Source organism: Eschrichtius robustus, chromosome 16, assembly GCF_028021215.1.
Source record: "Eschrichtius robustus isolate mEscRob2 chromosome 16, mEscRob2.pri, whole genome shotgun sequence".
Lineage (NCBI taxonomy): Eukaryota > Metazoa > Chordata > Mammalia > Artiodactyla > Eschrichtiidae > Eschrichtius > Eschrichtius robustus.
The window spans coordinates 19,342,719-19,367,816 of record NC_090839.1 but is presented as its reverse complement, the minus strand read 5'-3'; the positions used below and the strand labels follow the sequence as shown (position 1 = coordinate 19,367,816).

The 25,098-nt window shown below is 42.1% G+C and overlaps 1 protein-coding gene across 1 annotated transcript in view; it reads left to right on the top strand.

Moving 5' to 3' along the window:
* The first annotated feature begins 586 nt into the window (after nt 1–586).
* Nucleotides 587–25,098, top strand: part of TOP1 (DNA topoisomerase I) — an 86,449-nt gene continuing 61,937 nt past the window's right edge. Inside the window, exons 1-2 of the mRNA XM_068523958.1 lie at nt 587–987; nt 1,317–1,341. Coding sequence (XP_068380059.1) covers nt 955–987; nt 1,317–1,341 — 58 coding nt within the window. The 5' untranslated portion in view covers nt 587–954. The remainder of the gene's footprint in view (nt 988–1,316; nt 1,342–25,098) is intronic.

Below are 25,098 nucleotides of genomic sequence, written 5' to 3'. Positions count from 1 at the left end.
CCCAGGGCTACATGTACCCGGCTGAAAACTGGAGCTAAACCAGACCTTTGGCGGGTTGAAAAATTAAATTTTAAGAAGTGGGCCTGGACAAAGGCTGGGATGGAAGCTCCTCCCGCCAAGCAGCGTCGGGGTCCGGTTAGCGAGAGAAGAATAGCTGGTGAGAGCTCGGGGCCCCTGCTGCCAAGGTATTTGCAGCTCCCGGGAGATCACGGACCGGGCCCTGCCGCTGTCCCGCGGCGGCCTTTAAAGGCCCACCACGTGGCCGAGCTGCCGGCCCCGGTCCGGAGGCGGTATCCGGGCTGCGCCTGCGCACTGCCTAGGGGAGGGATCTGGGATCCGAGAAAAGGCGCTGGGAGAGGAAGAGATTTCACAGGGTGGGCGGCCGTGGGCGGAGTCAGCTCCTTATGCAAATCACATCGGCGCGCGAGAGCTAGGGGCGGGGCTTGCGATGCAAAGCCGGGTCCCCCTGTGGAAGCGCGAGGGGGCGGGTCCCGCAACCCTCGTCCTCCTTCCGGAGTCTCTGACGTCACGGACGTCGCATTTAAAAGCGGCCGCGCAGGCGCAGTAAGCCGAAATGCGAACTTAGGCTGTTACACAACTGCTGGGGTCTGCTGTCGCCGCCAGCCCGGCAGCAGTCAGCCTCGCCGCCGCTGTCGCCGCCTCAGCCGTTCCGGGAGCCTCAGGCCCTCCCCGCCGCCGTTTACCCGCGTCTCCGGGAGCCTCCCGGAGCCCCTGTCCACCCGAACAGGCCGGCCGCGACCGTCTGCGTCTCCTCGGCGCCCCTCGCCGCGCTCGCCGCCTCAGCCGTTCCGGGAGTCTCAGGCCCGCCCCGCCGCCGTTTACCCGCGTCTCCGGGAGCCTCCGGGAGCCCCGTCCGCCCGAACAGGCCGGGCGCGACCGTCTGCGACTCCTCGGCGCCCCTCGCCTTCCGCCGCGCTCGCCGCTCCGGCCGACATGAGTGGGGACCATCTCCACAACGATTCCCAGGTACTGCCCGGCCCGCCCGGGCCCCCGGCCCCGCCCCGACCCTCCACGACCCCTGGCGCAGGCCCCGGCCTCGGCCCGGCCGCCGCTTTGACAGGCCGGAGCCCTCCGCCAGGGGTGGCCGGCCAGAGGAGATCGGCTCCCCGGGCCCCGGGCGGAAGGCGCCAAGTTACAGTTTAGGGGGGTTGGCTGGCCCTTTAGGCCGTTCCCGGGGCCCCCTCATCCCGGGGGGCACAGGGTGGGCCCGGCCCCCGGCAGCGCGCGCTCGCCCGCCCGCCGCCCGCGGGGTGAATGTGCCTGTTGTTTCATAGTCCCTCGTTTTCTCTCCTCAGATCGAGGCGGATTTCCGACTGAATGGTGAGTGTGCCCCCTCCCCGACCCCGGGCCCCCTGGCCGCCGGCCCCGCTCCCGGCCCGAGCCGGGCAGAGGACAGACATGGCGTCCCAGAGACTAAGTCCCGGCTCCTCGCTCACCGGCCCCATTGTTCCCATCGGGCCGCCTCTGGACCCCCTTTCCGGGGACCCCAGCGCCCCCAGATCGCGGCCCTCCCAAGAGGGGGCAACGGAGACCCCGCGTCGCCCGCCGCCGGGCCTCTGGCAGCCTTTCCGGGCCCGGATTCCTCCCGGGAAAGTCGCCTTGTCGACAGTCGGGACTTAGTCTCTGCGCCATTTTCTTTTTCTCTCTCCTCTCCTTTCTGTGCCTATGTCTCTTTCTCTCCCTCCCTCGGCTCCTTCCTTGAGCTGCCCAGAAAAAGCTTTCTGCGGAGCAAAGCCACGTAAATCACAGACCTCACCAGGGGGAAGGTTGGGAGCCTGAATTGTTACTGTTTTTTCCCAAGGAGAACTTTATTTGGGGTGTTATTCCCTCTTACTGCTTCGTTTGTTTCCTTTTCTGCTTCCAGAATGAAACATACTCTTTGGCAACTGTTGATTTTTTTTTTTTCTCCCCTTCCCTGGTAAGATGTTTATGGTAGGAAATAGGGCTCTAAAGCTAAAGCCCTCCTTTGTGGAGTTCTTTATATTTTGAGTTTGCTTTCCCCAAGTTGTGTTCTTTGCAAAGGTAGTGGTACCTGCCTTCAGAAAGTTTGCAAGTTCTCTATTGGCCATCCATTGTAAATGTTGGGCTCAGGCATGTTGATTTTTTTTTTTTTTTAATTAAAGTATTACTGACTAGAACTTCAGTGGGGCTGTGGTTCCTAAGGCACTGTTTTGTTTTTAGAAATGCAGTTTAGTGTAGTTGTCAGGAGGAAAGGTTGCTGAGCATCTCATCTGGCCTGGTGTATTAGGCTTTTCTCGTGGGCTGTGGGGTAGAAAAAAAGATTTTATTTATTGAAACAAAGATGACCAGCACCCACCCCTGCTTCCTGTTCATTCTTTTTCAGAAGCCGCTGTTTTTCAGGAATTGAGAGCTAGCTTGCTTTTGCCTGACCTTTATGTTTTGTACCCTTTTCAGCCAAATCAAGGCATTTATTCTTTGAGTATTTCCACTTCAGTTACCGAGTGAAGATTCCCCCAATAGAAGGCTCACCCTGCGAGCTTTTCAACAATCCTGTTGAAGGAGAAGGTACCCTCTGTAGTGTGCTGGGAATTCCCACTGATTCTGATGGTACATAATCCTGCTCAGTTGAGTTTGGGTTCTGGGAACCTATCCAATGGGAGAAGCTGATGACTAGGTTTTCTGATGTTGTAATCAGCAGTCCATCGTGTTAGCCTGCTCTACTGCGAGCAGCCTTACGTTCAGATTTTGAAGTAGGGCATCCAGCAAGAGATGGTACTCTGCGAGGAGAGAATCTGGTTAAAGTGTAGCATTTCTTGAGCACCTAATATATGCCAGGCACTGGGCTTAGTGCTAGAGCTGAACCTTTGGCCACAAAGTGCTGCTCTTGCCTTCAATCCAGTCTATCTGGGGAGACATAATTAGTTAATTACAAGGTCGGTGCTGGGACAAATCTATACCCAAAATGCTTTGGGTGACTAGGGGATTTAATTTCGTCTGGAGGTGGGGAAATTTCTCAGAGGAGGTAGCTTCTGGGCTTGGTGTTGTGCAAGGCTAGGTGCTGAGTGTCAGGAGTTGGAGTATTTCTTAACTATGTTTAGTCAACCTATCAGGGTTTTAAAAGCGGGAGATGAGGCCCCTGCTGTTCAGAAAACCGCAGAGTGTAGATATGTTTCTTTGGGATGTGGGAGCAAAGAAAGGAAGTGGCAGGTGAGGATGTAAGAAGTCCTTTTCACCTCTCTTGGAGGAAGGTAAAATCTTAATACAGAATAAGTGTTCTTTTGACTCTCAGACTGGGCTGAGTAAGTAATGTATCTATTAATGAAACAAAGTGTAGTCCTTTCTCCTCCGAAAGTTAACCTCCATGGTTCTCACCTAGGTTGTACAAAGGAACTGTTGAATATGTGAATGATTGTAGGCTGGGTAGGTTATTGCTCTTCAGTGCCGTTTTTGTAGAGACCGAAGTAAACTGGCTTTATTGACTTTTAGAATGTGTTTTTTCACTCGTAATAGCAATAATTGCTGATATTTATTGAATGTTTACTGTCTATCAGGCATGAATCTCAGTTCTTTCCATTGGATCATCTAGTTTAATTCTTGGAAGAACCCTTATGAGTTGGGTACTATTATCTCCATTTCCATAGATAAGGAAACTGAGCCTTAGGTATATTTACTAGCTTTCCCAAGGGCAGTGAGTTGGCACTACAAAGCTCACAAGCTTAGCCACTATGCTATATATGATTCTAGTATGAAGAAATTAAAAGCTGCCTCATCTCTACTGTCTTACAGAGCTGAAAAAGGCAAGAGGGAAAGATTTGATAGTTTGTTGTTTGCTTTTTATCTAAACCTGCTCCTTCAAGAGAACAAGCACTTTAACTGCTTCCCCACCACACTGAGGGTCTGACAGTGGAGTATTATCTTTGTAAATATTGTCTAGAAGAAAGATGTAGTATTAGTAGCTGTATGCTTGCTCTGTTAAGTAATACATTAGTAACTAGTGATTGATTTACGTAACTATGAAAGAGTTTTTAAAAGATAAAAATCAATGTTTAATTATGCTCAGACAAGTTATTGTTGATCTTTGTATTAAGAGTTTGCTTAAACATGATTTTAAGTGGACCTAACCCATCTTACAGATGAACTGTGCCAATAATGTTAAAACAAAACTCCCTCATTTGCCTGCCCTCGTTCCCTAAGAGCTAAAAGATATTTTGCCTTTGGAGTTCATTCTTTACAATAGTTAAAACTGTTACTGTTCGTATAGAATTTAGAACATTCCGGCCCATACTCAACTGCTGGGAAAAATCTGTTATTTGTGAGATGTGTTTATATTTAAAGTATTGCTGGGAGTTTCAGGAGCAGAAACCATAATCTCTTACACCTAAGAGAAAAGGCTTCTTTTTCTAGGTGTTGGTAGCACTCACTGAAGTGGGGCTGAGTCGTTAGCACAGGACTGTGCAGACTACTGAATTATCTGTAGTGTTGATAATGGTAACATCAGGTTGGGGGTCAGTGGTCCTATTGCTGTTTCAAGAGCTTGATGTTTTTGCCCATCTACTCTGGAGTAGTAGGGTTCTTTCCTCCCTGGCATGAGTATAAAGTATAATGCTTGGTTTCATCAGTGATTATTCTCAGAAATGTTACATGGGCTCATTGTTTGGCATTATCTTGTGTTGATTCTAGTAGCTTAGTGGATTCAAACTGGATGATGGAATTAAATATAAATTGTTTCTGATGCTAACAGATAGTTATACTTCTGTGCTGTTGGGCACTGGTTGGGGTGGCAGGTGGGAAAGCTAATGATGTGGCCATCTGAAAACTCCCGTCACATTTTTAAAACCAAACTGATGGCACCTTCAAATGAAATCTGGCACGTCTTCCTACTCCATCCAGAAACACTTAAGCTCTGGGCTCCAGTGTTGTCCTTCCTTCCACTGCAGCCAGATTTCTTAGGGGCACCTTTTCAGAATTAGTGAGCTGCTGTAGAATCTTCATAGATGAAACGGAGTTGCTTGTCAACATGTGCTTTTTAGATTACTAGCATGTCAGAACTCACAAACAAATTTTAGATTCCGACGTTGCCGGTAAAACAAGAAAATCAAGTAGTTACTAAATCAGAAATACCTCATGGTTTAAAAAGTGAAAACTGGATAATATTGCTTGTATAATTAACTCATACTTGTCTTTGGTAGGTAGGTAAAGTAAAACGGAAAATAGGAAGTCAGGGTCAGTTCCAAAATCTCATTTTAACCAATAGTAGCAAAAAAAGAATTGAGTCTGGCTTTTTTCCTTTAACATCAGCATAATAACGGGGAATTGTGAGAATTTGAAGGTTCATTAGTTTGTGCTAGGTCTCAGTGAGTCAGTATCCATTTATACAAGTGCCAGGGATTCTTAACATGTCTCAAAGCTTATATTCTAAAATTAGGCTTTTGGGGGTTTTTGTTTGTTTTCGGCGTGTGTGGGGGCATGCAGAAAACTTGGCTGACTTCTGAGCTTGTGAATATGTGTTGTATGTTAATCACAGTAACGGTTACCTGTTGCTCCCAATGGTATCGGACATGATTCTGTTGTGCTTTCTGGGTGTATTTCATTTTAGGAACTTTCAGACATACTGCAGTTGTTCATGTTATTTCCTAGTAGTTGGGTATGAGTGCATACGTATGTTATTGGTCTTTAACAGCTTTTGCCATACTTTCAGTGCAGAATACTGATTTTCTTCAAACCCAAAGTTACTTCTCCAGAAGTGTTTTGTGAGGGATTGCGTGTTTTCCATATGAAACTATGTTGAACTCCAATAAAGTTCTAGGTTCACTGGGAAAAATGGATTCCAATGTAATTATTTACTTTTGAATGAGGCTATGGAAATGCTTGAAATGAGTATTTGATGTGGGATCCTGAGTTAAAAAACTGTCTTGAAAGAAAGGTAAAATATGGTCCATTCATTGCATTTGGAGACGGAAGAGAGTCAGTTCACTGACTTTTCTGTATCCTGTGGTTAAGATTATCTGACTGCCCCTTAATTATTTTTGAATTCATTAACTTTGCGAAATGAGGGCATTTGGGCAAGCAGTTGAGAATTTGGCTTCTTAAGGTAAAAAGTTTGGGATGGGAGAAGTTCCCAACTGGCCCTTTAGAAGTGATTGAGATATTGTGTTTAAAGGAGGCTTTTAGATTGTGTTTAAACTTTGAGTAGTAATAGTTGGAACAAGTCTTCTGTTTCCATGCCTTGTAAATCTGAAGTTTGTGAAGCAGCTTTCCATCCCCATGGCTTCAGGCCAGTAGCTGAAGTAGGAAATGTAAAATAGAGGCCATTGGTATGGAAGAAGTAGCATTTGCCAACCTTTGCCCTTCCCCCCCCCCCCACCTGCCTGTCTAGGTGTGGGCAATGTGTAGTATGCTCTGTGTTGATAGCATAGGGCCTGGGTACCGCACAGGGGGATAAAGATGGGGGAGTGGTGATGGTGGGTGTAGCCTTGGCTTTATTAGGTGGGAAGAAGCTTAGAGTGGAATATCTGTTAGATATTAATGGTATTTTGGGTAGTGTTGTAGGAAATGACTAATAGTTTGCTAAATGATTTTAGCAGCAGTAGATATTGTTTAAAATGATATTTATTCTGTATATTCAAGAAAGATTCTAAATATTTTTCAGACTGGGAGAGAAGTGACTCAAGTATACGTCTAGGGTATACAGATTGTAATATCATCAAGCTAGACCACCCATTGTCAAAGTTTGTGTTGTGTCTTTATCTGTCATTTATGTCTCTAAGGTTTAGTTAAGAAAGAAACGGCAAGGGATATTGGCAACTTTTTAAAATTTCTTTTGGTAGGTACTCGTTTTTAATTTGTTGCCTTATATTTTTAGATCCACTCAGTTATCTCCCTGCCAACTTTACCTTTCTGTACTGTTCTTGAGAATTTTTATGAAATGTATAGTAAATATTTTTATTTACATCTTCCTTCTGCCCTCCCCATTAGATTGGGTAGAGGTGCATCTCTACCAGTCTGTCTGTTAATTCCTTTCTGAGCCTTTGAAGTTAACTTTGTTTCTGTGGATTTAAGGAACCGAAGAACTCAGTTCATTAGCATTCCTGAGACACACCTAGATAAGCTTCAACAAAAGGTGTTAAAGCAGTCAGCATAATTGAGGACTTTAATTCGCTCGTCTTTGTTGTTGACGTTGCTGAGAACAAGTTTAATAGATCCCTGGGTATCATGACATTTTCCTGTATTTTAAGAACAAAAACACATCCGCCAACCCTTGGTCCAATATTCTTTGTATTTTTCTCAGCACAGCCTAGGAAAGATAGAGGGCAGGAACCTTCTTGGAGGAGATATCCTTGGCTATTTGGAGTTTACCAAAAAAAAGTTTTAAGTTGAAGGTTATTCCTACACTAGAATACACTAGAAGTGTACTCATTGCCCCTTAGTAGAAGTCCAGATTTTAATCTTGCTACCAGATACGAATGCCTAGATTTATAAAGTTTTGTAGGCAAAGTACTGGTTGGGCAGAAGACTGATCTAGCAGATTTCAAGATCAGTGGATTAGGGAATCTCATTGGCTAAGACCCCCTTGCTTTACCCAACTCCTATAAGGTAGCCCCTTTATTTCTTTGTAGTCAGCTATCTGAGCTCTTGCTTGGCAGCAGAAGGGGAAGTGGGAGGAAGGGAACTAATTTTGAGAGTTTGGTAGACACTATGTTTTTGTATTCATTAAATCTAATTGGGAGATTGGGATTGACATATACACTAATATGTATAAAATGGATAACTAATAAGAACCTGCTGTGTAAAAAAACAAATAAAATTCTAAAAATAAAAAAAAGAATAAATAAATCTGAATTTAATGGGAATAGTATAGATTTGTGGGATAACCTTCTCATCTTCCCCCTTTTTTTAAAATATCTTTTTAAAAAATATTTATTTATTTATTTATTTTTGGCTGCGTTGGGTCTTCATTGCTGCACGCGGGCTTTCTCTAGTTGCGGCCAGTGGGGGCTACTGTTTGTTGTGGTGCGTGGGCTTCTCATTGCAGTGGCTTCTCTTGTTGCGGAGCATGGGCTCTAGGTGTGCGGGCTTCAGTAGTTGTGGCACATGGGCTCAGTAGTTGTGGTCGCAGGCTCTAGAGCTCAGGCTCAGTAGTTGTGGCACGCGGGCTCAGTAGTTGTGGCGCACGGGCTTAGTTGCTCCGCGGCATGTGGGAACTTCCTGGACCTGGGCTTGAACCCGTGTCCCCTACATTGGCAGGCGGATTCTTAACCACTGTGCCACCAGGGAAGTCCCTCTCATCTCCCCTTTTTGGTAGCATACTGCCTTAGTCCAGATTCCAGAAACCCCAGTCAGGTGGTAATTGGTAAGCTTCTAATAAGATGTCACAGCCGGGACGTGCCTGGTAGTCCAGTGGTTAAGACTCCATGCTTCCACTGCAGGAGGCGTGAGTTCGATCCCTGGTTGGGGAACTAAGATCCCATATGCCGTTCAGCGCAGCCAAAAAAAAAAAAAAAAAAGATGTCACAGGCTGCCCTTAATTATATGCTGTTAGAGATAGCCTTAGACCCCTTATATCTTCAAGAGATGCTATGGTATTAAGGCTGGAACCAGATTGCTACTGAAGTAGGGGAATAAGTGATGAAGAGGGAGGCCCTGGGGAGATACAGTGCTCTTGAGCAGCTGTGGTAAAATAGAAAGTTGGAGTAGAAATCAGAACAATCTAGATGAAGTCCCTGTTCTTACTCTGGAACTTGCCCTGGCCGCTATACCTTGTTTTCTTTTTCTTTTTTTTTTTTTTTAATCTTTATTGGAGTACAGTTGCTTTACAGTGTTGTGCTAGTTTCTGTTGTACAGCCCTCTAGATCGTCACCAAGCACCGAGCTGATCTCCCTGTGCTGTGCAGCAGCTTCCCACTAGCCATCCCTTTTACATCTGGTGGTGTATGTACGTCAGTGCTATTCTCTCACTTCGTCCCAGCTTCCCCTCCCCCCCGCCGCCCCCGTGTCCTCAAGTCCATTCTCTGCATCTTTATTCCTGCCCTGCCACTAGGTTCATCAGTACCATTTTTTTAGATTGTATATGTTTGCGTTAGCATACGTATACCTTGTTTTCTCATCTGTAAACAAGGATGATATTTCTATGCTTCACAAGCTATTGAGATTTAAATGAGTATATGAAGGTGTCTCTCTACCCACATTTTAAAATTTAAACTTTGATCAGACAGCTTCTGCTCTGAGGTGGATCTTTATCTTGGATGTTAGGTTTGAAGTAGTGAGTTGGTGGCTCTTTCCTTCCCTCACTGGTATTCTCTGTTAACATTTTAAATCTTCCTGACATTTACACAGTGAACAGTAACACATAACTAGAGTTGGTAGATAGAGTCTTTACCTAACTGAACTGTATAGCCTGTGTGGCTCTCTTCTGACTATTAAGCAATCACCGTAAAATAAAAAATGGTGTATCTATATCTAGGTTTGGACTAAGTAGGAGCCAAATGTATGGCTGGTTCTTACTTTTCTAAGAATAAGTCTAAGGCAAGGTGGTTACTGCTGAAAGAACTTCTTCCAGCAATAAAGGTGGGCTTGGAAATGAAGGAAGTGTATTGATGTGGGTAATTTCTCAGCCTTTTAATAGAATTATGGGTTTTCTATTAAAGTCACCCAGAGCTTATATGTCATTTATACCTCAATTTAAAAAGAAAGATAACCAGGGATTTATCTTTTAGATACATTTAATCAGTGACATGCCTAGTTCATTATTTGTGGTTTTTGTTTTTATTTTTTTTTAAACCACAGAACTCAGTATGTCTTCCGTCATCATGGTTCTTCAAAGGGTACTCTTTTACTACCTGCCACCCCAATATATATATATATAATTTTTTTTTTTTTTTTTTCTGGCTGCGTCAGGTCTTTGTTGCTGCGCGCAGACTTTCTCTAGTTGCGGCAAGTGGGGACAACTCTTCCTTGCAGTGCGCGGGCTTCTCATTGCGGTGGCTTCTCTTGTTGCGGAGCAGGGGCTCTAGGCGCGTGGGCTTCAGTAGTTGTGGCACACGGGCTCAGTAGTTGTGGCTCGCGGGCTCTAGAGCACAGGCACAGTAGTTGTGGCACACGGGCTTAGTTGCTCTGTGGCATGTGGGGGGATCTTCCCGGACCAGGGCTCGAACCCGCGTCCCCTGCATCGGCAGGCGGATTCTTAACCACCGTGCCACCAGGGAAGTCCCCACCCCAATATTTTTAAACTGAGAAGACTCAAAGCACCTGAGAATTACTTTTATTTTTCATTTATTCAGAAGGTTGCTTAAAGTGACCAGCTCAACTTGCTGTGAAATAGTAATTCTGGGGAATAAGTGCCTTAGATAATAAAGCTTAGGTATGAGAACTTAAGTAGCAAACTCCATGTTAACAATTGTGCATGAGTATAGGCATTTGGAGGATTCCATGGAAAAAAATTTTAGTAATGGCTGATAAGTCTAGGTAATGCTGATTATTGAATTGCCTTGAATTTTTAATTTGGAAGTACTACTTAAGATAAACCGAAGTTAGTTAGGGATGTGTTCACTAATGTACATGAAATTAAGCCAAATGGATCTTAGTAGAGATCTTATACCATGGATCAAAAAGATTATCAGAGTAGCATCACAACAGGAACAGACTTCAAAATTAATATTCAATTAAAGGTAGTCCAGAGAAAATAATTTTGTAGGATCAAAATTACAGCACAGGGTCTAATTTTAAAGAGTCTCAGAGATAAAGTCTTGAAAAGATAAACATCTCGGGAACAAATGGTTCTTAAAGTACATAGGAAAAAAAACAGTGAGAAGGTGAATATTAATACTGCATGGCTCTATTGCCCTCCGTATGTTAGAGTGTCAGAAATAGGATTGGGTTTAAAAGTCTTCAGAGCTTAGACCTCTTTCTCTTATATCATTTTTCTCTGATTAAGAATGTGAATAGCCTTGGGTGGGGAGGGGATCCACGTGTCTCCCCCCACCCACCGCCAAATCAGGCAACCATAATACAGTGGAAAGGATATTTCAATTTGAGCTCTTGCACTTCTGCTCAATGGCGAGGTCTTTGAACAAGTTAATCTCTGAGTCTTAGTCCTTTGCATCTAAACTAGGTCTAATACTGAGGATTAAATAGCATGTGAGGGGGACTTCCCTGGTGGTGCAGCGGTTGAGAGTCCGCTTGCTAATGCAGGGGACACGGGTTCGAGCCCTGGTCTGGGAGGATCCCACATGCCGCGGAGCAACTAGGCCCGTGAGCCACGGCTGCTGAGCCTGCGCGTCTGGAGCTTGTGCTCCGCAACAAGAGAGGCCGCGATAGTGAGAGGCCTGCGCACCGCGATGAGGAGTGGCCCCCGCTTGCCGCAACTGGAGAAAGCCCTCACACAGAAACGAGGACCCAACGCAGCCAAAAATAAATAAATAAATAAATCAATAATAAAAATAAAGGAATTCCTTTAAAAAAAATAGCACGTGAGGGTCACTTTATTTATTTATTTATTCATTCATTTATTTTTTGCTGCGTTGGGTCTTTGTTGCTGTGCGCGGGCTTTCTCTAGTTGCAGTGAGTGAGGGCTACTCTGTTGCGGTGCGTGGGCTTCTCGTGGTGGCTTCTCTTGTTGTGGAGCACGTGATGTAGGCTCACGGGCTTCAGTAGTTGTGGCTCACGGGCTTTAAAGCGCAGGCTCAGTAGTTGTGGCGCACGGGCTTAGTTGCTCTGTGGCACGTGGGATCTTCCCGGACCAGGGCTCGAACCCGTGTCCCCGGCCTTGGTGGGCAGATTCTTAACCACTGCGCCACCAGGGAAGTCCCGAGGATTACTTCAGTAAAGGTAAAAACTTAGAACAAAATTTTGAGTTCCTTGCCAGTCCTTAAATTAAAAAAAAAAAAAAAAAAATCACCCAAGCACCTTTTCAGAGATTGCTTCATTAGTCTTCTGTACAAAGGGAACGTCTTCAATTTCTTTAAATTTGGGTATTGTGAGATTTTACTCAAGGGGAAGGGTCACTAGGGAGCTTTGAATATGATACTGTTGCTGTGAATCTGAGATGGGCGGGCTCAGGAGGGTGCTGACTCGTCTTTGCTTTGTAACTGTGTACAAACCGCTTTGTTTCTCATACCGCTTTGCCCGGTTGGGATGGTGCAGTATTTAAGAGATCTACTTAGGAAGCTAAAACTTTCATGTTTAATTGCAAATGGAAACTTTAAGTTGCCATATTCGTTTATTTAAACATTCACAAAGTAAATACCTGTAGTGACTAGATACAGATGAACAAGACAAACCCATAGGGCTCTCAGAAGGAACACTTTGAAGTTAGTAAGTTGCAGGTCTGTATTTTTACTTCCTCTGTTGAGATTCCATGTGTTTTCATCAGTGCAAAGGCTCCTGTCGTACCAGGGTAAGTGGGAACGGAAGGTACTTTCTGGCAGCTAATGCTTCACTATCAGTGAAAAAGAGTGATGTCTCCATTTATTTCCAATCCTAGGAGATTTTTTTTCTTCTCTCCTTGGAAAGAATTGGAAAACCTAGGACCTTAGATTTCCAAAGATGTCCAAACTCATAACTGTTCTAGAAAAAATAATTTTAGGATACCTGTAAGCTCATTAAAACTTTTTCACCTGGAATAGAAGCATAAAAGTTTAGTTTTAAGATCTGTGTATTTTCCATTATCTTTTTGTATCAGATACCTGTTTTGCATGAATTTTAGGAAATTAGTTTTCAGGTTTCCCTGAACAGGTACATTTGTCATGGTGACTAGAAACGTTCACATTCTGTGCAAGAGATTCATATGACAGTAGCTAATCAAGTATTTGCTTGAAATAGTTTAAATCCTTGAATTGCATCGCCTAAAATAAAAGCTGTGAAATCACCATCTTATTAAATTTGAAGAACTGAAATCTTAGAGGTTAGACTCAGGACTTAAAGTCCTGGGAAACTAATTTTATGAAACATTTCAAATATATTACTATTGTTACTCCTTCCTAATCCATGAAGTGTCTTGATACGGGCAATACATGAAAGCTGTTAAACTCCTCAGAGGAAGGTTCAGAGTACATAGTAGTGTTATGTATAGTGATTTGAACACTAGAAAACTGATTGAGACTAAACGTTAGCTTTACTCTGCCTTATTCTTACAATCAGTGTGTTTTTGCAGGAGTAGATGCAATGACAGTAGTTCTTCTATTTAACATCGAAATTTTCACAGTTCTAGTTAACCAGGAAAGAACAAAAAGGGGGAGGAGAAATACAAATTGGCTAGTCTTTGTAACTGCTGGCTTGTTACACTTGACTTCCAAACTGAAAGCTCTCCAAGGCCGCACAGCCCAGCTCTGAGAAGTCTCCCAGTTAGCTCCCTTTGCCTACAGAAGTCCACGACAGACCGGGTGGGCTCAGTGGAGATTCAGCTGATGATGGTTTGACCATAATTAATTACTCTTTCCACTTAAAAATCAAATCACCTTCTTCCTCCCTTGAGTGCAGTGTAATATAAAAATTGCGCTTCCACAGAAGTTTATAATCTTTTTACAGATGTTAGCACCCTCCTTATCTCAGAATGTCGGGAAAGTTGTCTATGAGCAGAAATGTGCTTGTTTTCTCTTTGGGGAAACAGATTGTAGTTAAGGCAAACAAGAAGCTAAAAATTTTCCCTCAATAGTCCTGAAAATGTTATAGAACTTATTTAGGACTGGAGCTAACTTCTAGAATTTAGATGTCAGGTAGTGTTTGTGTTAAGCTCAAATTTTTAGGGGAAGAGTTTAAAGTTATAGTACAATATGATGAAATATGTCTATAAGAGACTGAAAACAGTGAAAGTGTTTGCATAAATAAGACTAGCGGACTATCAAACAATTCATCCTGATTGCACATGTGTAAATATGCATGCCAGTAGGTGCTGTTGTACAAAAGTGAAGATAATTTTGCTCAGTACATTTATTGAAAACTTGATTTTTTTTTTAAAGGCCTTCTGCAGCAACCCTGTTTCCCAGAAATAAAGTTCAGTGTGTGTTCTTATCCCAGAAGTCTATGATCATGTTTTGTTCTGTTAAAATATTCCTTTTTACCCTGGAATGCCTCCTTAGTGTTTAGAATTTGGTACAGTTTAAATAAGTATATCATCTCCATTTTCCTGTCAATTTTTAGGAAGGCATTAAGTATTGTAAACTCCTTGAGAGTTAGAAACATCTCAGAGCCTGTTTCAATATTGAAGGCATAGTCTTAGATACTCAGTTTCCTTTCCAGTGAAATCTGTCTGCAGTCAACACTTAACCCCAAGCCAGAAGTAACCACTTTTCTCTGGCTTTCACTGAGCCTTTGTTGTCCTCTTCCAATTTTTCATTCTAGGCTGGAGAAATTTACGTGGTTGGCTTATTACTTACTAGGAAGTGGGCAAGAGCACGATCTCATCTTATATGGTCCATACAGATGCTTTTAACAAATGTTGAGTTGTGAAATGGGATCCTCCCTCTCTCCTAGCTCACCAACTGGTTGAAAATCAAGTGAGGAACATTGAGAGCGTCACACTGAGTTTTCAGTTCTTAAGCTAATTTGCATAAGAATTACCTGGGAGTGCTTGGTAAAAACACATATTCCTAGTCCTATGCCTTGAAGTTGATTCTGTTGTGGAGCTATTGAGAAATCGGCATTTTAAATATATCTTTAACAATTCAAAATGATTCTAATACAGGTGACCCATAAGTCACCTTTGGAGAAACTGATCTATCTGAACTATTTTATTTGGCTAAGATCTGTTTTGTTTCATTTGATTAAGGTACTCCATTGGTCCAGTTATTAAATTTACGGAATTTTTAAAAAGGCACCAGAACAGTGTTTTCCATATGTTTATAAAAGCTTATTACTTATCCCACTCTAAATAAGTATCTTCTACCTTTCAACGAGCATTTAGATAAATAGCAGAGATAGTTAACTGCCTTTGCAGCTGTTTAACTATGTGTCTCATCAGAATCCTAACCCTTTCTCCTACTTCCATGTTTAACTAGCCATTATTTGATCCTGATGTCATCTTTTAAGATTGGTTGACTAAGTGGAGCACAAAGAGTGAGAGGTAGTTTTCATACTAGTATTCCTAGGATGTTTAAGGCAGGGCTTGAGAACATTACGTGGAGAATAGTTTAGTGGAATGCTGTGGGTCTAACCTGTGGAGGTCACTATCTTTAGATTAAACTAGGGGTCTTTAGTTACTGATGGCACTGATTGAAATGGGAGGATTTGAATAGAGCAGTGGTTCTTAAAGTGTGGTTTCTTGATCAGCAGCATCAGCATTGCCTGAGAACTTGTTGGGGGAAATGCACATTCTTGGCCCTCATGCAAACCTACTGGCTCAAGCTCTGGGAGTGGGGGCTCACTGTCTAGGTTTTACCAAGTCAGCCAGGTGATTGATACACACTGAGGTTTCAGAACCAGTGGAATAGAGTAAGATTTGAAGTTCACCTTCTCCTATTGCGCCTCTCACATTTTTAGGAGGAATGAAAGACGGTTGATGAAGTCCACGTGCTCACCAGTGAAACATAGGCTTTGGAGTTAGATAAACTTGGGTTCAACTCTCGGTAGTTGGGTGGCCTTGAGCAGGTTATGACTCTGATTCACATGAAGCCTATAACTAGTTTTGTGGTAATTCAGCCTCTTAAACATTGTTCCTTGTTTTTTCACAAGGCCCATGTCTGGGCCTCAATACTTGTTTGATACTTATACTTCCTTGTAGTTAGGAATTTGGAGTAATTCAAAATGGGAGCAAAAAAAAGGAGCCAATTACATGATTAGCACCAGAAAAGCTTCTAAAGAGCATATATATATTCATGCTTACACTTTCTGTAGCTAGTTACCCAGAGAATGATCCGTGCATTTCAAGCAGTCAGTAGTGATAGTCTAGACAAAAAGGGCCCCTCGGCTGAATTAGTAATAGGATGCATGAAGTAACGCATCAACACACTTGATACCTTTATGGCCAGACAAGGTGTGGACTTGGGGCCATTTGAGGCCCACGCCCATTGGAAATGGGCAGCTTAGGCTGAGCTGGTGGGTTCCTATGCAGCATAGTCAGGAGGTTTGTAGTCACTTTCACTACTTCCCAGGCATTAAGGGCCCACTTAATAGAAGCAAAGGAAGGCACGCCTGCAGGAATGAGCCTGTCTTAATTGAGCTGGCCTGAGAAGGTACATTTTCAGGTTAGACAAGTCCTTTTTCTCTTTTAAGTTCTGCCTCCTAGGAAAGGAGAAGCATTTTCAGTACGGAGATGTCCTTGTGAAAACATTACTCACTACAGAAGAGTATGTAAAGTGCAAATAACCCTCCTAAGGATCTTGTACTGGTTAATTACTTTCAGAGGCAAAAGTAAAAAATTCCAACTTTGTCTTGCATTTAGAGAACAAAGATGAGTTAGTAAATTGGGACTTCCTTGCCATACTCCTGAAGCTTAAAATAATTGCTCTATCTGATTTAACTTATACCTTAGTGGACTAATACCTTAGTTGAAATGTTCTCTGGGCAGCACTCATTGAGTCTCTGATTCCCCTGGAACTCTGCAGAAGTGGCCTGCTTTTGAGACGGCAAACTTCGGCTGACCTTAAGGAACTACACAGCATAGTGTCTTGCAGAGTAGGGAGAAGGCCCCTGACTGGGCTCCAGCAGAGGAGCCGCTGGTGGAGTGGAGAGTGCTAGGCAAGGCATCAGGACACAGGAAGTCTCGATCCTGGTTTTGTCAGCACTGTCCAGTGGAATTTTCTGTCATGATGGAAATTGTTCTTGATCTGTGCTATTCCACATGGTAGCTGCTGGCCATATGAGACTGTTGAGCCTTTGAAATGTGGCTAGTGTGGCCAAAGAACTTAATTTTCAAGCTTTATTTTTTTTTAATTTAAAGTAGCTACATGTGGCTAGCGGCTTCATATTGGACAGCACAGCTCTAGGTAAAATTTAGATAAGAGCAAAGAGATTTGGGTTTAGATTTTACTTGGAATATGGGAGGTTGGGGCTCTTGGAACTTCAAAATCCAAAACAGGTATGAATTTGTGTTATGAGTTTGAATAGCGAACTTCCTTCTGTATGTCTACATTGCCTTATCCTGGGTGACATGCTAAGAGGATTTATGACTGGTAAGTAAAGTTGAGTTTACCAAAGCAGTTGGAAAGTTCAGACAGTTTTCCATTTTACTTGACCCCCTTAGTGCTACACAAAGGTGAACATTTAAGGTACCTGCGGATTGAATAAATTTTCATTTTATCTCAGCAGCCCTATGAGACAGGTCATGTCTGTTTTGTAGTTGACAAAAACATTAACTTATGTTTACATATAATACCTTTCTGGATCACTGTCCTTTAAAATGGTTGGTTTTAGCTCACAACTTAATTTGAAATTGCAAGTTTTTAGTATGTTGCTATAACAAGGAGTTAATTCATATTTGTTCCATTGTAGTCAGTAATAAGTAAATGTCTGACTATAAGTGGTAGAGAATCTAAGGTTGTCCAGGCAGGCAAATAGCACCCAAGATTTTAACTCACCCAAGGTGCTGCTTATAGTAAAAGCAGATCAGAACTCAACTTCTCCACCCCATTTGGGGTCTTCCTGTCATTTGCATGCTCACAGTGAACATAGTGAGTGAGTGTTGACTTACTTATAAGTAATCTAGTCCACCATTAGCCAGACAATCTTAGTCTGGTGGAACAAAGTGGGATTTTATAGCCTTGACCACTGGCGTACAGTGAACGTATGAGGTCTTAGAAAATAACTTGAGTAAATTGCTTAAAGACCAGGGACAGATCCAGTTTCCTTCAGCTTTAGCTTCAAATTATGATCTGTTATTTTTGGGGGTGGGAAGACAAGATGGAATTGGGATAAAATAAGTAGCTGAATTTTGAACATTTATTATCTCCACTTTACTTTTGAAGAAACAGGCTCAAGGCTATGTAGTTAGTAGTAAGCCACACAGCTGGGAGGCTAATCGAAGCCTGTCTGATGCCACAGCTTGAGTTCTTAAATGTGACACAAAACAAGGTAAAGGGGAGCCTGGGTGACTCAGTTGCCTCTTGGGAATCCTGGGTTGTAGTGGAGTGACCTGTGTGGTATCAGACCAAGGACTTGCATTTCTTAGAGCACTTGCCTTCATTTACAGTGGATCCTTATCAGACTAATATCATTGACTAGAAGGCTCTGTTACAGTTTAATGTGTAATCCTTTCCTTATTAAGGAAGGCTTGCCGGCTTGTGCAGCAGAGACCCCTGGATAATTTATTTTTTAGCAGTTCACCTTGTGCTTGGAGCCAGTTACTCCAAAAATCAGTAAAACCTCTGTTTATCTGAGTAGTCAAGAAGAAGGATCTTTTTGTTAACCAGGGATTTACTAGACCCCCCAACCCCCTTATTTTAGAAGGATCTCTGAAGTCCGCTTATTTACTAAGGGGTTTCATTGGAGGTGGTTAGGAGTGTGAGCAAGTGTGATGTTGTTACCACTTCAAGGGGGATAAATAACAAATTTAACTAGCTTGCTGCTTAAGAAGCAGAATTAGCAGTGGGCTCAGCCTTGGCCTCCCCTTCAGAGTTCTCATTCATGTGACTGACTCTGTCTAGTTTTGTAGAGCAAGTAGATTTTAACCACTTTTAAATCAAGTATGGCCATTCATGGGCTGTTTGAAAGGAGGAGAGAAAAGGGAACCAGGCTGAGCATGGATATCATTTAGGAGAAAGCCTTAGGTAAAGCAAGGAGGATATTCTTCATTTACACACCGAGCTTCAGAATGGCACTGCTCTCTCTACAGGGGCATTGGGGATAGTTTCTAGTCACTATTAAGTAATTGCAGAGTTCTGCAAAATGTGCCTTCTTTTGTATGGCCCATGGTGTTTATATTTTTTTACTGGTTGTGGAAAAAATTATTAAATACACCTGAAACTAATATAATGTTATGTCAGTTATACTTCAATTTAAAAAAAGAATATTATTTCATGACACAGGAAGATTATATGAAATGCAAATTCCAGTGTCCATAAATAAAATTTTATTGGAATGCAGCCATGCTCATTCATTTACATATAATCTGTGGCTGCTTTTGTGCTACAGTGGCAGAGTTCAGTACCTGCAACAGAGATTGAATGGGCCATAAAGCCTAAAACTATTTATTAACCTGTCCCCTTAGAGAAAAATTTTGCTGACCCCTGGCTTGGTGAGTAGTGCCAGTTGCTTACCTTGCTGATTCGCACTTGTATGTATCACAGGAAGCTCACGGGACTCTCTTCATAGAACTTGGTAGCCTCTGGCTTCCAGAGGAATCTGTATAAGCCAAGTGTCAAAAGTTTACTGTGAGCTTGCAGCTTCATTATGTCTTATTCTATCTTTTTTCCAGTCATTCATCTTCTCAACTGAGTCCCAGTGGCAGGACTCAAGTTACCTCTGTCTCTAAGCACGTCTGTGCCCGATATCCAAACAACAAAGAAAATTTCTATTCTAAAGCACCTGACTACCCTACTCCTTATCTAAGTTGGGGTAGCTGTGTCACCCCTTATGTAGCTCTTCCTTCTTCCTTTCATATAGGGGCTGGGAAAGTAGCAGGTGAAAACCTCTTTCTTCCTCAATTGTAGAGCCTTACTATTCTCAGCTGTAAATTAAAAAAAAAAAAAATCCCCAGGGACTGACTCAGCACCTTGTGCCTGCCTTTTAAAGGAACAGAGACCCAATTGAAGTAGAAGCTGAAAATAAAATCAGTAGCATGTCCATTATTGTAGGTGGCTGGTATTTGGTATCAATCACTGCTCAAAGGACCAAGACATGACAGGGCAGGGTTTTTCAAAATATGATTATAGATTATAGTCACCTGGAGAGCTTGTGTTAAAATACACATATCTGAGGATGATCTTATTTCCAGGTCTCATGCATAGGAAAGTTTGAGAACCACTGCTCTTAAGCATTTAGATTTTTTTCTTTTTATCCTAATTCGTTTGAACTAAAACAATTTTTAAAGATCATAGAATTCTTGGGACTGTAAGTGTAAGAGATCAGTAGAGGTCATTTTACAGATTAGAAAACTTGAGACCAGAGTAGAGAAATAAATTACCTAGGACCCCGTCATGACATTGCGTTTTTTTTTATTTTTAATGTAATCAATTGGTCCCTGGGAATGAGAGCCAGAGGAAGAGAGGAAGATGAACTTGAATTTAAGGAGCATAATGGAAGGAGTAGGATGGGAGAGAAGGTTATAAAACAAGTTAAAATAGGATGGATAGACAGGAAGGGACTGAAAAGACAGATTAAGGTAATTGTAGTGTTGTAAAAGCATAAAAGGAGTCCAGTTTAAATGAGGAAGTGGACTGGAAGAGAAAACATCCTATGACCATTTAACCCTTTTTTGTATGAGATTGAGGCCTAAAGCAAACCAGTTGGCTGCTTCATGTTGTGTCTTTTCCAAGGCAAGGGCATGGAACAACATCTGGCCACTAATCGTACAGAATTGCTGATGTTTAAGAACCAAGATAGGTCCACTTAGGTGTTTTTAAGTCAGTTTGTGGCATTTCTTCTAAGCATATAGACACTTGGGAAGATGTGATTGGTTTTAGAATTTGAGATTGTGTTGCAGAGCTGGTAAAAACAAAATGGAAAATGCTAGACTTCTGTCTTTGAGCAACTCTTAGTCTTTTAATGCATTGTACTCCTAAGTTTCTGATGATGAAATTTTACCAAGTATTGAACACTGAGGAGAAAACCTTAAGTACTTTGCAGAATATTTGGCAACCTTCATCTGATTGTTTGACCCTTTCTTTGACTTGGCGTCTATCACTTCTTATGAAGGTATCTTCCAGCTGCAGTATTGAAGTCTGATTCTGGAACTTCATGGGGCCAAGTCCAGGGAAACTTGGGAGACCCTTATGGAGACCCTTTTTTTCCCCTCCCTTTCCAAAGTTACTCATTTAACAGCTGCTGAGTTGGGGTGATTATGATGCTTATTATGGAACTTCCTGAGACCAGAGACTTGGTGCTGTTTTGCCACACCTAGAACAATGCCTGACACAGAGTTGGTACTCAGTAAATATTTGAATGAATGAATATTGTGAACCCCAGCTTCTTTAAGGAGAGAAGAAGAAATACTTTCATCTGCATTTTCTCGCTGGAGTTTTTTGTGTTATTAGCTTGAGAGTACTAGGTCCCTAATGAGGAAACCCCATTAGTTTCAATAATGAACAAGTCAGTTCATGACAAAAGGTCTCGTTTATATACAGTACACATTTGGGGAGAACAAATGATAATTTGGACTTTAAAAATTGGAAATGTTACTAGTGCCTTTCTTTAGAGCTGAATTCTCCCAACATTTTTCTTTTAAATTCCAGAGCTCTTTGAACTTTTAGCCATAACGGCCTCTGTCTTGCATACTTTGAAAAGCTATTAACTATGCACTGGAATTTTGGAAATGTCAGTGAGAATCACTGTAAAATAGTGATAAGGACTCTTCCATGGGCTGCAAATTGAAATCGGCCACCCATTAAGATGGATCACAGACTGGATTTCCTGGATTGAAACTAGATCAACATTGGTAAAGTCTGAATTTAGACAGCTGTGTGGGGAGAGAGGGAAGGGTAGAGTTCTCTCACCCCCTCAACCCATCCCCCTTTCAGTGACAGGCTCTCGGTCTTCGTGACTGCTTTTAGTTTGGCATTAAGTTCCTGAGGAGATTCTTGCACACCCCTGATACTGACCACACTCCCGGATGCCAGTCTTTATCATTGAGACCAGCTTGTTATCTGTCCTAGACAAAAACTGTCTCAAAGTGTTAGAACGTACTGGATGTAGAGTGTTAAGTAGAAATGGGGATTTTGTTAAAACTCCAGCTTCTGGGGATGTGGTATCCATGGGTTTATAGGTCAGGGAGGAAGGAGAAGATACAAGGATTTATCCCAATAGAAGTGATTTAATAAATGAGCAGGTGATGAATATCTTCTTTAGAAAATTAATTTCTTTTTTTTTTTAATATTTATTTAGGCTGCGCTGGGTCTTAGTTGTGGCACGCGGGATCTTTAGTTGTGGCATGCAGGCTTCTTAGTTGCGGGATGCATGTGGGATCGAGGTCCCTGACCAGGGATCGAACCTGGGCCCCCTTCATTGGAAGCACAGATTCTTACCCACTGGATCACCAGGGAAGTCCCTAGAAAATTAATTTTTTCAACCAAATCGTTCCACTGTCCACTTTCCTAATGCACTGGCTATATATTTGTGTGTCAGAGATGAGCAGAGATTATCTTTGACAGTGTTGTTTGAGGGCCTCTTTGGGGAAGGCATCTTTTGTTTGAATAACTATTCCCCACCCCCATCCTCCACACACTTTACTATCTTTGAAGGAAGAGCCCATCATATTTTACAGCTACTGCTTTAAGTCTCAAAACCTGTTGTCAGAAGTCGGTGTAAAGAGGTCTGCCTCAAACCTTGGCAAAGAACCCTTCTTTATACCAGAAAAGTCTCTGCTTTTGTTTATAAGGAAGCAAAGGACTCTCCTGCCCTGATCTGATTACCCTAATCATTTAGAAGAAGGTTGGAGTGGTAAAATCCTTAAAGATCATGGAGCAGTTGATAAAATGGTCAGAAATCTTTGCCAATTCCTTTGCCTTTTCTCTCTTAACAAAATGTAAATGTTTGTGCTTGGGTTGAATTGTAGTTGCATTAGTGACTTATGCAACTACATAAGTCACTATGTAGCTTGCAATAAGCTTGATAACACTGTTAGCCACCTGCTGATAACCGCTAAACTCATGCACATATTTCTACCTGGGGGTGTTAACTGGTTTAGCAGTGTATCCCTTAAAACCAGTAGGTATTTTAGGCTTCTGGGTACAGGATTGTTAGATCAGGCCAAAGTTTTACTTCTTTCTTCGTAAGCGGCATCCAGGAAAGAAAATCAAATCAGACAGCCTTTTATTTATCGTTGGCTGGTCAGGCAAGGTGAATGGGCACGGTTGCCGCCTTAAATGCATGTATAAAACCTGAACCCTAAGTTATTTGGAATGATTGGGTAGGCTCATTTCAGTTTTATGTAAATTAATCATGAAGAGGGGTCAGTAACAATTGTACCTTATTGACAGTTGTGAACATGTTTGGAATTTTGTGGAGATTAGCCAGGAATTCTGTTACAACCATACACAAAGAATCTGATTGACTTTTGAAGTTAAAATTCTTTCAGGTCACTTAAAATTTCTGAGCCCCAATTTCTTCATCTATAAGAGAGGTGAGTTTACCGAGATCACAGGTATGAAGTCAGTGATGAACAGATTTGAAGCTCTTCGTCACTGACCTATGCTGCCTCCTTATAGACCCAGTAGTTAAGTGACTTTTACCCAAGGTCATACAGTCAGTGGTAGAACAAGATTTGAATCGGATCTTTTTCACTCTATTGAACCTGTCTGCTTCCTTCAGAGGTTGTTTCCAACCTTCTGTGCTTGTCTGTTATGTCTCTAATCGTCATTAGGGTTTAACTATGATCTTTTGTTCTAACGGCATCGTTCTTGAACTTTTTTTCTTTTTTTTCTGGCCCTGCCGAGCGACTTGTGGGATATTAGTTCCCTGACCAGGGATTGAACCTGAGCCCTCGGCAGTGAAAGCGCAGAGTCCTAACCACTGGACTGCCGGGGAATTCCCATTCTTGAACATATTTAACAAAGTGTTCTATGGACTTGGCTTCCCTTTTCATATAATTTGTATATGTGTCTGGTTTCCCTGTGAGGAGTGAACTCTTCATCTTACACCTTGATACTGATTTGGCTACTTGGGACTGGTTCTGTACCTGGTTTCCAGACCTGCAGCTTCATTGTCATCCTGGGATTAAGCCAGCTTTCAGGTACTTTATAACAACTGGATCAAATTTTGCTGTATTTATTTGATATTGAAGTTTCTTATTCCTAGGTGTTTTGTTTCTCTTCTGTCTAAGCAGAGGATTGGGACTCTAAAGCTACAAGCAGTAGAAGTGTATCTATATCTTTTTTAAGAAACTGCTTTTGGGACACATGGCTTTAGAAAAGCAAATTAAATATAACTCTGGGATTTTATTTTCTTGTATGCCCTGACAAGAATCAACTCTACCATTTCCTAGCTGGCAGGAAGTACATCACACTTAATTTTGCTCAATCATGAGAAGATACATTTCTCGATAATAACAACAACAATAATGATAGTAATAATAGGTAGTTGACTTTCATGGCTCATCTGCCAAGAATTCCCTCTCTCTGTCTCTACCTTGCTAACTCCCTCTTAGCCTTTAGTAAGACTTAGTTCAAACACTGCCTCCTCCAGGAAGCCTGTGTTAACGCCTCATTGCCCTGTTGGATCCAGGCTCTTTATTTCTGTTCTCTGGTGGAATCAGATTGTTTCTCCTCATTATATCACTTTTCACTTGGAAACAAAGGAGGCAGGTAACCCAGATTCATTATTTTTACTCTTAAGACTTGTTTCAAAATGCTCATAATCCTACTACCTTACTACTCTTTCTAAAAAATAACAGGGCAGAAAAGTAGAAAATTCTACCATGGTGTAAGAGACAGAGGTAATGACACCCATGTGTTTCATGTGTAGACATTTAGGAAAATGTCTGTTACTTTTTTAAATATAGGAGCATCATGATGCAATACAAACACTGTAGCTTTAAGGTCAATCATTTGACATCCGAGATTTTTGGAGATAGGAAAGGAATTTTAATCCATTTTAGCAAGTCTAAAATTAAGGTTTCTTCTCTGATGACCTAATTTTCTCTGCCTTCACATATGCATAGACCAGCATAAATTTTCTGCTTTCAAAATATATCTTCAGGCTAAATTCCTAGATAATGGATTGCTGGGTGAAAAGAGAGTATGTGAGTTAGTTCTGCTGGATATTGCCACATTCCCCCTCTATGGGGGTTATACGAACCATATGCACCTTTTCAGAGATGTTAAGAGGCAAAAATGTGTATTAGATTTGCTGAAATCAGTACTGCCCAGAGTTGTGAAAACTAGAGGTAATACATAAAGCATACTACCTTGTGCAGAATGCACCCTTAGAAAGGGATAACTATTACTCTTGTGTGAAATGGGAATATTTCCTTATCATAAGAGTAGTAAGAAAATTGAATGAGACAGTGTAAGCACTCTAGCATGGTTCAGCACCTATA